General features: G+C 35.4%; 1 protein-coding gene across 3 annotated transcripts in view; it reads left to right on the forward strand.

Annotated features, from left to right (window-relative positions):
* The window catches only part of INTS13 (integrator complex subunit 13), a 30,947-nt gene extending 18,432 nt beyond the window's left edge, over positions 1-12,515 (forward strand). Inside the window, exons 8-16 of one of the 3 annotated variants that reach the window (XM_052640731.1) lie at positions 2,229-2,318; positions 2,529-2,618; positions 3,936-4,114; positions 5,074-5,244; positions 5,489-5,643; positions 5,960-6,190; positions 7,762-7,901; positions 11,424-11,559; positions 12,285-12,515. In XM_052640731.1, coding sequence (XP_052496691.1) covers positions 2,229-2,318; positions 2,529-2,618; positions 3,936-4,114; positions 5,074-5,244; positions 5,489-5,643; positions 5,960-6,190; positions 7,762-7,901; positions 11,424-11,559; positions 12,285-12,324 — 1,232 coding nt within the window. In that variant the 3' untranslated portion in view covers positions 12,325-12,515. The remainder of the gene's footprint in view (positions 1-2,228; positions 2,319-2,528; positions 2,619-3,935; positions 4,115-5,073; positions 5,245-5,488; positions 5,644-5,959; positions 6,191-7,761; positions 7,902-11,423; positions 11,560-12,284) is intronic. The other 2 variants (XM_052640733.1, XM_052640732.1) reach the window with 2 other exon arrangements.
* The last annotated feature ends 312 nt before the right edge of the window (positions 12,516-12,827 follow it).

The raw sequence follows: 12,827 nt of genomic DNA on the forward strand, positions 1-12,827 counted from the left end.
TTTCAAAACGTTACTGCTCGTTGCACAGTACATCTGCTATCTCAAGAGCTCTGATGGAGACATACAGTGAGATTAATGTTTTCATGCCTGCTAACACAACATCCATTCTGCAGCACATGGATGAAGGAGTAATTTTGACTTTGAACCATTGTGTTTAGTCACTCAGTCGTGTCTGACTCTTTTCAACCCTATGGACTGAAGCCCACGAGACTCGTCTGTCCATGGGATTTTTCTAGGCAAGAATACGGAGTGGGTTGCCATTTCCTCCTCCAGGGGATCTTCCCGACACAGGGATCAAACCCACATCTCCTTCCTGCCTCTCCTACACTGGCAGGTGAATTCTTTACCACTTGAGCCATATGGGAAGCCCTTCAGAAGTCTTACTATTTAAGAAATATATTTTGTAGAACTATAATTGCCTTTGATAGTGATTCCTCTGATTGAGCTCAACTAAAAATGCCGGATCATCGAAAAAGCAAGAGAGTTCCAGAAAAACATCTATTTCTGCTTTATTGACTATGCTAAAGCCTTTGACTCTGTGGATCACAATAAACTGTGGAAAATTCTTCAAGAGATGGGAATACCAGACCACCTGACCTGCCTCTTGAGAAACCTATATGCTGGTCAGGAAGCAACAGTTAGAACTGGACATGGAACAACAGACTGGTTTCAAATAGGAAAAGGAGTACGTCAAGGCTGTATATTGTCACCCTGCTTATTTCACTTGTATGCAGAGTACATCATGAGAAACGCTGGGCTGGAAGAAGCACAAGCTAGAATCAAGATTGCCGGGAGAAATCTCAATAACCTCAGATATGCAGATGACACCACCCTTATGGCAGAAAGTGAAGAGGAACTAAAAAGCCTCTTGATGAACGTGAAAGAGCAGAGTGAAAAAGTTGGCCTAAAGTTCAACATTCAGAAAACGAAGATCATGGTATCTAGTCCCATCACTTCATGGGAAATAGATGGGGAAACAGTGTAAACAGTGTCAAACTTTATTTTTGGGGGCTCCAAAATCACTGCAGATGGTGACTGCAGCCATGAAATTAAAAGACGCTTACTCCTTGGAAGGAAAGTTATGACCAACCTAGATAACATATTCAAAAGGAAAGACATTACTTTGCCAACAAAGGTCCGTCTAGTCAAGGCTATGGTTCTTCCTGTGGTCATGTATGGATGTGAGAGTTGGACTGTGAAGAAGGCTGAGCACCGAAGAATTGATGCTTTTGAACTGTGGTGTTGGAGAAGACTCTTGAGAGTCCCTCGGACTGCAAGGAGATCCAACCAGTCCATCCTAGAGGCGATCAGTCCTGGGTGTTCATTGGAAGGACTGGTGCTGAATCTGAAACTCCAATACTTTGGCCACCTCATGCGAAGTGTTGACTCATTGGAAAAGACCCTGATGCTGGAGGGATTGGGGGCAGGAGGAGAAGGGGATGACAGAGGATGAGATGGCTGGATGGCATCACCGACTCAATGGACATGAGTTTGGGTAAACTCCGGGAGTTGGTGATGGACAGGGAGGCCTGGCATGCTGCAATTCATGGGGTTGCAAAGAGTCGGATACGACTGAGCGACTGAACTGAACTGAAAAATGTTGAAAACCTTCTGGAAAAGATTTACCATTCTAGATGTTGTTAACAACATTTATTGTTTGTGGGAAGAGGTCTCAGCTTAACAGGAGTTTGGGAGAAGTTGATTTCAACCCTCTTGGATGACTTTGAGGAGTCTAAGACTTCAGTGTTGTCATTATTTTGACATCTGTTTACTCCATTAAGACAAAAAGTGTTCACTTATATCTCATATATTTAACTTATAGACTCCTCATTTTATGTTTTTTCTAATAAATTTATTGGGATTCAGAATGAGTTATGTATTTTAGATTCCTGAAGGTTTAGTTACATAACCACATTATTTTATCATTTAATGGTGTCAGAGGGAAACAGATGTAGAGTCTTGAAATGTAAAAAATTTTGCTGTTGATTTTTAGTGTAGTGAATAAAATGATTAAGTTATTAATAACAAATTTGAAGGAAAATAAAGTACCTATTTTAATAATAACTAATATCCACACTCTGGTGTTTTTCTAAGAGGCTTAATAAAAAAGATGTTCTCTCTGACTTATTTTCTCTTATAAAGCTTAAACTCTTTCAGAAATCTTGGCACACATTTGAAGTTTGTGATCTATTTAATAATCTTCATATTTCTCTAAATTATTTTTAAAGGTGATAACCATTTAAGTGGCAGCAGTAGAGAAGGCTCATTTAAAGAAACAATAACATTAAAGTGGTGCACACCAAGGACAAATAACATTGGTAGGTACTTAACAATAATTGAAAGTGAAAAGAATAAATCAAAAGGTTCTTTTTAAGTGTTAGGTAGGGTTCACTTGTTTCTTTTTGAATTTTTGTTTTTCATTATTTTAGGGGCTCAAAGAACAAGTTTTTGTTTTTGCTTATTTTTCTCTTTTAATTGTAGAAATATTTCTTTATATTCTTTCAAATCAGTATTTTCTTCTGTTTCAGAATTACACTATTGCACTGGCGCTTACCGAATTTCACCTGTAGATGTAAATAGTAGACCTTCCTCCTGCCTTACTAATTTTCTTCTAAATGGTAACTTTCTTTATTTGTTTTTACTGAGATCATTACAAGTGAATCATTAGAATATGTGAAAATGTGAATTCTGGAAAAGCTTAAATATAGTCTATAACCGTTTTATTTTCCAAAGCTGTTTGGTTTCGGTAGCTAAGTCGTGTCCTACTCTTATGACCCCATCCATGTACTGTAGCCCACCAGGCTCCTCTGCCCATGGGATTCTCCAGGCAAAAATACCTGAGTGGGTTGCCATTTCCTTCTCCAGGGGATCTTCCCAACCCAGTAATTGAAGCCAGGTCTCCTGCATTGCAGGCAGATTCTTTACCAACTGAGCTACGAGGGAAACCCAAAGCTGTTTTAAAATTGTATAAATATCCTTTAACAGTTTTACTGATGTTTAAAAATAAGTTGACTTTATGTCTTTCAGACTGTTGTATCTAAGTAAATTTATTTAGTATATTTTTCGGTATTTTTATTTTTAAAAATTGACATTTAGAGTCTTAAGTTGATTTTTTTGGAAGATAGAATGTAGATTATCATGGCCTATTGAATTTTAAATTATAAAATGTAAATGAACCTATTTCTCTTTACTATATCATAAATAAACATTCTATTTTCAGTAATATGTGATGTGGTTCTTAGAGATATAACTTTAAATCTGTGGTTTCTTTGAGTAAAAAAAATTTTTTTTTAGGCCAAATTATTGAATTCCATTTGCCAAATCTAAATTCCAGTGACTCCTTGGTGATTCTTATAATAACTAGGTTTTGGAACCACTGTAGTAAAGAGTTACTCTGCCTTTATCATAAAGTTAATTCAATTGTTCTATTAAACACAGTTTGATTATGAGATTGGGTAAAGTCCAGATTAAATAACATTTGGTCATGTAAAACAGAAAGTAGTAACAGTAACTGTGCTGATAGGGAGGTATTGTAGAAGTGAATTAAGACTTGCTTTCTCCCTAAAATGGTTTGTAGCTTTGATAATCTGAGGGTTAACAACTCTTATATAAAGAGTTGTCCCACTTTTTTCTTGACGTTCAGGAAGAAAATTTTTATATGAACTTGAAACTGAATGAAACCAAACATACCAGAGACCACTATACTTATTCTGGAAAACTATCTTACATACCTGTGTAAGCTTGGAGTAACCAAGAGAAGGCTAAGGCTAGCATTCAAATTTTTAGAACTTGATATGCAGATAGATTGAATTAGCAATGCTAGTTAAAATATGAGGGGCAATAAGTAAAATGAAAAATCTAGATGTCAATCTTATGGGAAAAATTGAGAGCCACTTGGATTCCATCACTGATAAGAGTAATTTTGTGTTTGACAGGCCGTTCTGTTTTATTGGAACAACCACGAAAGTCAGGTTCCAAAGTCATTAGTCATATGCTTAGTAGCCATGGAGGAGAGATTTTTTTGCACGTCCTTAGCAGTTCTCGATCCATTCTAGAAGATCCACCTTCAATTAGTGAAGGATGTGGAGGAAGAGTTACCGACTACCGGATTACAGTAAGACACTAATATCTATAAATTTTGAGTTGATCATTCAGCAAACATGTAGAAGGCCTATTGAATGCTAAGACCTGTAGCAGAAAGAAGTTTAGAGAAGTTGATTTTTTATTATTATTTTAATTAGGTGAATTTCCTGCAGTATGTGCTCAAAAGAGCTATTTATCACTATGTCATCTTCCCTATGTATTCAGTGTATGCTGAGATGTATGTGGATAGCATTGACATGATGGAATTAATAGGAAAGAGTGGGAATTGATTTGAACTAATACCTTAGGCTGAATTTTAATTTCTAGTAACATAAGTGCCAAGCATAAACCTTTGAATGTTTGGATTCTGCTACTTTGAAATAACACTGTCAGTGTTTGTGTTATTGATAGGTACATACAGGGCAATTGGGTCTATTTTTGATAGAAACTACATTGTTCTTATTTGAATTTTTCACTCCCTACCCATCTATTATATTGGATATTTCATGACTGTCTACTTTTTAAGGTGGTTATAACAATTAAATGTGAATGATAACAATTAAATGTGAACAACTAAATGTAAATTACCTATAATTCCATCATTAAAGATAAACACTGTTAACATTTTGATGTTGTGTTAAGATAATTTTTAAGTAGAATGGTATTTTAATGTGACGAACTTAGTCTTTTATCTGCATATAATAGAAAAGAGATAAATTATAGATGTGAAGAAAAATGAGTGGTTTTAAAAAGTGGAAGGAACCATGAATGTATTTATGTTTGAGCCTTTCTTAGTCTCCATTGAGTAAAGGCTGGGTTTCATGCTCAAAAAGAAAGGAAAAAATTAGTGTGTGGAGGGTGATCTACTAGAGAAAATGCTTTGTTGTATATCACAGGACAGAAGACATCAGGGGAACAGACTGTTACATGTAATCCACACTGAAACACTAGAAAATAGTTTCTAATTTTATTTTATTTGGTTATCATTAGGATTTTGGTGAATTTATGAGGGAAAACAGATTAACTCCTTTTCTAGACCCCAGATATAAAATCGATGGAAGTCTTGAGATTCCTTTGGAACGAGCAAAAGATCAGTTAGAAAAGCACACCCGTTACTGGCCTATGATTATTTCACAAACCACCATTTTTAATATGCAAGCGGTAAGTGTGAAATAGTTTGTTTTTCTTTTGGATTAATGATATATCATTTATAGATAACATTTATCAAGCAAGGAATAAAATTATATGTGTTTGTTACAGTTAAACAATAGAAAATGGAAATGATGGTAACAGATTAGCTCTCCATGGTGATGTTTAAAATCAATTCAAGTTCTGTCTAGATGCTTTGATACTTATTTTTCATGACAGATTTTCTTTTTCTCTCCTTTTTTTTGGAATCTGACAGGTAGTTCCATTAGCCAGTGTTATTGTGAAAGAGTCTTTGACAGAAGAAGATGTATTAAACTGTCAAAAAACAATATACAACTTAGTTGATATGGAAAGAAAAAACGATCCTCTGCCTATTTCCACAGTTGGTACAAGAGGAAAAGGTCCTAAAAGGTAAGTTTTTTTCTTTCTTTCTCATATGTCACATTTATTTGATGCTTATTGGGGTTTTTTTTTTTTTTTAGCTAACTTATTCCACATGTAAATTATGTGTTTTAGAGTGTATATCTACACATACATAGGATTAAGGTGAAATGGTAAAAAACATAAAATAGATGAATTGGACACATTATCAGTTAGAATTGCACCACTGGAAGAGAAAGGAAGCCCATGTTTAATTATCTCTTTTAACTTCATCATTAACAAGTGACACTTGGATATTATTTAAAGAATATTTTGTAAGGACATTATTTTTACATCTTTACTTTAGAGATGAGCAGTACCGAATCATGTGGAATGAATTAGAAACCCTTGTCAGAGCCCATATCAACAATTCGGAGAAACATCAAAGAGTCTTGGAATGTCTAATGGCATGTAGAAGCAAACCCCCAGAAGAAGAAGAACGAAAGAAACGAGGAAGAAAGAGGGAGGACAGAGAGGACAAGTCAGAGAAAGCAGTGAAAGATTATGAACAGGAGAAATCCTGGCAAGATTCTGAGAGGTGATTTGTTGATATGAACATAGTCCGTGGTGCCTTCTGTCATATGACATTCTACATGTAACACATTTGAACATTCAGACCTTATTTATTAGTAATGCATTTAATGTGTTTATTTTACTTTATAGCTGTTATTATTCTTTAAATCTGGAAGGTCTTTCTTGGGCTTAAAGAGGTTTTTTTTTCCCCCCACTATTTAACAGCAAAGGTAGTGTTCAATTTTTCCTAATTAACTTCTGAAATGATAATACATGATTTTTGTTATCAGTAATTGCTTTTATGTGTTATGCACATCAAAGGCATAGTTTTCTTTCTTTATTTAGTGACTATTTTTTAACTGCCTATCACATGCCAGACATTTGGCATAAGATCCCTACCCTGGAAGGATGAACAGTGTTGTGTAGAGGTTGACCAAGTAAGTAAGCGATTTATAGCAAAGTGTGAAAGACGCTGCTGTAAAAATAGGCATAGGAAAAACACTTGAAAGCACAGAAGATCATAGTCCTATTCTGGAAACCTTCCTCATTAGTACATTCTTTTTCCTCAGAAAGGTGTCAGGTTAAATTTGAAAAAAACAAAAAATAGTAAACATCTATAAATAAAAAATATCATGACGTATTAGTTGGATTCATCTTCTGCCTTCTTGCCAGAAATCAGGCAAAGAGCCAGGTAACTATCGTAATGGCAATAGTTAAAAGCAGAACTTACATGGAAAATTTCAGACATACGCAGCAGTAGAACAGTCAGTCACCTATTATCTGCTTTCAATAGCTAATCAATTTGTAGCAAACCTCATTTCATATATATCCACATCCATTCCCCTCACCATCACCACCCTTCACTTTCCCCATGTGAATATTTTGAAGCTAATACTGAAAAGTGTATTATTTCATTCGTAAGTAGGCAGAATACTTTTATTTTCTTTGGCCTTAGAAATTCACTTCTTCCTTAGGGCTGCTGAGTTTCTGACACAAAATTGTCTTGCTTTAAGAAGAGGAGGGAAGAGTATTCTTATTCTGATCCCATTGATCTTCAAGTACATGAAATTCAAGATAACCTTGGAGTTAAGTTCCTAACTTATGGAACATAAATACATTTCACAGTACATAAACTAGTGGGAACAAATTCTAGTAGATTTCTTAATCTTAGTTCTAATTTGAAATAGTGTTTTGTCTGTATCTTTAGAAAAATTAAAATTGTGGATTATTTTCCAAAGATTATATTATTTCTGATCTTTTGCAATTTACCTTTCTAAATTCCCCCCTGCCATCTTTTTTTTACAATTTTAGCACCATTTTACAGCTAACAACATTACTGAATAATGACACTATGATGAACAAAAAGGAAAAGTTGTATTTATAGTCATTAAGTTCTCTTACCTGATTGTAAATTGAAGGTTAGCTTCTGATTTGTTCCTGATTTGTTCCTAGGCTTATGTTGTGACAGCAGATATCTTAGTAAGGCTGATTTGCAAAGTCTAGTTTAATTACTGAGCCTTTTAGATTTCTAAGAATGTAAACTTGTTAAGTTTTTTTTTTTAATGTGTAAGTTTTTATTATTTGTCCCTCTGGAAGATTAAAAGGAATCTTAGAACGTGGGAAAGAAGAGCTGGCTGAAGCTGAGATTATAAAAGATTCACCTGATTCCCCAGAACCTCCAAATAAAAAGCCTCTTGTTGAGATGGATGAAACTCCACCGGTAGAAAAATCAAAAGGTAAGGCAGAACTGTGGTAACTATGTAAAAAGTTTTCCAATTTAGTTCTGTTGTACAGAGTCCTCTATGTTTTGTGTGAGGAAGAGCTACTCATGGCCCCTCATGTCACTTCAATTCAGTTCAGTTCAGTTGCTCAGTGGTGTCTCACTCTTTGCAACCCCATGGACTGCAGCACACCAGGCCTCCCTGTCCATCACCAACTCCCAGAGCTTTCTTAAACTCATGTCCATCAAGCTGGTGATGCCATCCAACCATCTTGTTCTCTGTCATCCCCTTCTCCTCCTGCCTTCGAACTTTCCCAGCATTAGGGTCTTTTCTAAGGAGTCACTTCTTCGCATCAGATGGCCCAAGGATTGAAGCTTCAACTTCAGCATCAGTCCTTCCAATGAATATTCAGGACTGATTTCCTTTAGGACTGACTGGTTGGATCTCCTTGCAGTCCAAGGGACTCTCAAGAGTCTTCTCCAACACCACAGTTCAAAAGCATCAATCCTTTGATGCTCAGCTTTCTTTACGGTCCAACTCTCACATCCTTACATGACTACTGGAAAAACCGTGGCTTTGACTAGACAGACCTTAGTCAAAAAAGTATTGTCTCTGCTTTTAAATATGCTGTCTAGGTTGGTCATAGCTTTTTATTGTAGGCCTTAGTTATCTTGAAGGTAAACTAAATTCAGTTATTTCAGGGTGAATGGGAAATGGTATGACAAAGGACTGGGTTTTTAACCACTGCAGCCTTAGTAATACAGAAAGACCTCAAGGCTGGCCAGGTTAGTTACAGGTAGCTCATCCTAGGGAGGTTTGTTTGTTTTTTTATGTACTGCTATTGTAATATGTATTGTAATACATCTTAATAATCTCCAGTTCATTAGTTTCTTTGAAATTAGAGATAGAGGCAGTCTTATCAAATTTGTCTGTCAGGCATTTGCCAGGGTACCTGCAAAATAATAGGCTTTAAATAAACGTCTCCCGGTAAATTATCTTGTTACTCATATGCCACTGCTGATTCAGTTAAGTCGCTTAGTCGTGTCCGACCCTTTGCAACCCCATGAATTTCAGCACGCCAGGCTTCCCTGTCCATTACCAACTCCGGGAGTTTACCCAAACTAATGTCCATCAAGTTGGTGATGCCATCCAGCCATCTCATCCTCTGTCTTCCCCTTCTCCTCCTGCCCACAATCCCTCCCAGCATCAGTCTCCTTTCCAGTGAGTCAACTCTTTGCCTGAGGTGGCCAAAGTATTGGAGTTTCAGTTTTAGCATCAGTCCTTCCAAAGAACACCCAGGACTGATCACCTCTAGGATGGACAGGTTGGATCTCCTTGCAGTCCAAGGGACTCTCAAGAGTCTTCTCCAACACCACAGTTCAAAAGCATCAATTCTTCAGCGCTCAGCTTTCTTCACAGTCCAATTCTCACATCCATACATGACCACTGGAAAAACCATATCTTTGACTAGACGGACCTTTGTTGGCAAAGTAACGTCTCTCCTTTCGAATATGTTATCTAGGTTGGTCATAACTTTCCTTCCAAGGAGTAAGCGTCTTTTAATTTCATGGCTGCGGTCACCATCTGCAGTGATTATGGAACCCAAAAAAATAAAGTCTGACACTGTTTTCACTGTTTCCCCATCTAATTGCCATGAAGTGATGGGACCAGATGCCACGATCTTCATTTTCTGAATGTTGAGCTTAAGCGAACTTTTTCATTCTCCACTTTCACTTTCATCAAGAGGCTTTATAGTTCCTCTTCACTTTCTTCCATAAGGGTGGTGTCATCTGCATATCTGAGGTTATTGATATTTCTCCCGACAATCTTGATTCCAGCTTGTGCTTCTTCCAGCCCAGTGTTTCTTATGATGTACTCTGCATATAAGTGAAATAAGCAGGATGACAATATACAGCCTTGACGTACTCCTTTTCCTATTTGGAACCAGTCTGTTGTTCCATGTCCAGTTCTAACTGTTGCTTCCGGGCCTGCATACAGGTTTCTCAAGAGGCAGGTCAGATGTTCTGGTATTCCCATCTCTTGATGAATTTTCCACTGCTGATTAGGATGCAGTTAATTTAGGTTAATTCTAAACAATGTTTCAACATTGTTTGGAAAATACAACTCTAAAAATTATTAGTAGTAACAAAATGTCTCAGGCAACTGAAACATGCATTATTAAGAGAACGACTTAAATGACCATGGGTCCATAGGGTGGAATGTATAAAGCCCCAGAATTGCTGTTGTCACAAATGTCTCCTCTCCCCTCTTGCTAAGGAATATCATTTCAGATTTTAACTTAAATAATAACTACTTTTTCAGGAAAGACTTCCCTCACCTCCTTTCACACTTATCTGTGTTCTTTTTGATGATAGCCATTCTGACAGCTGTGAGGAGATATCTTATTGTGGTTTTGATTTAGGATATTGAACATCTTTTCATGTGCCTGTTGGCCATCTGCATTTCCTCTTTGGAAAAATGCATATTCAGGTCTTCTGCCCACTTTTAAATTGGGTTGTTTGTTTTTTTTTGATGTTGAGTTGTAAGAGCTGTTTATATATTTTGGATACTAACCCCTTATTGGTCATATCAATTGCAAATATTATATCGCATTCAGTAGGTTTTGGTTTTATTTTGTTGATGGTTTCCTTTGCTGTGCAATCTTTTAAGTTTAATTAGGTTCCATTTGTTTATTTTTCCTTTTGCTTTAGGGGACAGATCAGAAAAAAATCATCGCTATGATTTATTTCAGAGTATTCTGTCTGTGTTTTCCTCTAGGAGTTTTATGGTTAATGGTCTTACATTTAGGTCTTTAACCCATTTTGAGTTTATTTTTGTATATGGTGTTAGGGAATGTTTTTTGCCTCTTCATATTGTGTAGAAAAGAGTTAACTATAGCAGGCCTGAGGCTATATCATCATTAGAAAAGCCTGCTGGCATGTTTGGCCCTTGGCTGACATCTGGGAATATGGCTTTTGAAACATTCCCCAAATGATGAAGTTATGTCTGAATTAAACACCTTCTTTGCTTCTAGGAGTCTGGAATTTTGGTAGTTGTAGTTAGGAAGAGAATGCATATGTGCCCAGCCTCTATTGAACTCTTGAATCTTACTTTTTTGTGCTTTTCTGACAGAAATATTGTACACACATGGCTGCATTTTTGCTTCTGGAAGAAGTATGCACTCTGTATGAACCCTCATGGGAAGGAGAGAACATAGAAAGCCTGTAGATGGATTTCTCTGGTCTTTGCCTATTGTGTCTTTCTGCCACACTGGGCTGGCTATGTATTCTTGCTGTGCTGCTGTAATGATTCTTAGCTATGACTGTAGCTTAATTTTAGTTATTTGAATCCTTCTAGCAAATCACTGAACTCTAGCAGGTGGTCTTGGAGATCCCTAAACACATAAAAATTTTAGAATAAAGAGAAGATGATATTGCTTAAATTCATATAAAGTGAACAAGAATTAGAGGTAAATTTGTAAACTTTGAAGTAATGAATTGTTCTACTTTTTTTCTCTTCTTTCAAATATTACACCAGGGCCAGTGTCCTTATTATCTTTATGGAGTAATAGAATCAACACTGCCAATTCCAGAAAGCATCAGGAGTTTGCTGGACGTTTGAACTCTGTTAATAACAGAGCTGAGTTATATCAACATCTTAAAGAGGAAAATGGGTTTGTATTATTTATTGTAGAAATTAGTTTTGTTAATTGCCTTATTTTAATAAGTTTAAAAAAAACACTGCCTGTTTTTTGTGTTCAGTAGTTTTGATAATGTTACTTAAAAGGAGAAAAAAAATCACTTTCTTAAATTTTTGGTGCTTGTAAAAGACCTGATATTCTTCATTGTAACCATGAATGTTCAGTAAACATCATAGAGGGAAAAATCATAAAGAAAACTTAGTATGTAGCACTGACCCTTGTATAAAATGACAGGGAGAAAATATTTTCCTAGTAAGTAGTACAGTATTAGGAATATTGAGTTTAATTGAATAAATCCAAAATCTACAAATAATTGAAGATTTATTAGGATAAATATAAAATAATTTAAATGGTTATTTTAATTGCTTTTTTAGAAGAAATTCTCTTTAAAATGTATTGATAAAGAAATTTTTTTAGTAGAAAAGGAAATAAATTCTTATCTAAATGGTAAAGATTTTTTCCTTTAGTTTTACGCAATCTCTCTGGGCCTCCCTCAATTTTCACTCATTTGCAAAACAAGGACGTTAAACTAACCATCAGGAACCCTCAAGTTAGTTGTTTTCTAAAGTGTTTACATTCTTCTGTTCTGTGACTATATTAGATTTTAATTTCATTTGAAAGTTTGATAAAGAGAAAAAATACGGGTGGTTAATGAATATTTTATTTTACCAGCACTTTTTTTCCCTCCTACTTTCCAGAATGGAGACAACAGAAAACGGAAAAGCCAGCCGGCAGTAAAGAGTGACTTGAGCAAGTGAATTTAGTATACTGCATAGATATTTTGGATGGAATTTGATATAAGAACTTTTACAGCAAGATTGTATAGTTATGATGCCTGGACTGGTTTTTACATTTTTAAAATATTTCAACTAACTTTATCTTTTTTGTATTAATTGTAAAATTGGCACATATGTCAAAAATATACATTTGTCCTCCCAAATTAAACAAATTTATTTTATGGTAGAGGGTGTTCCCTCTGGAAATGTTTTTTAAAAAATTCTTAGGCTTCTCTTTGCCAAATAAAACTATTAAAATATCTAAAATGCAAAATATCAGAGTGTTCTTTTAAATAAAATATTATATTCATATAATGGCTGACCATTTTGAGAAATTTTTAAGAAATTTTAACAATTTGGGTGATATTTACAGTATTGAATATAAAATATTGCCTATGAATCTGCAACATATGCAGTGCTTTTCCAAAAACTAATGCTTTTGTTTGCTTATTTTGTATTTTATTT

The sequence above is a fragment of the Budorcas taxicolor genome, chromosome 5 (assembly GCF_023091745.1).
Source record: "Budorcas taxicolor isolate Tak-1 chromosome 5, Takin1.1, whole genome shotgun sequence".
In the NCBI taxonomy this organism is placed as follows: domain Eukaryota; kingdom Metazoa; phylum Chordata; class Mammalia; order Artiodactyla; family Bovidae; genus Budorcas; species Budorcas taxicolor.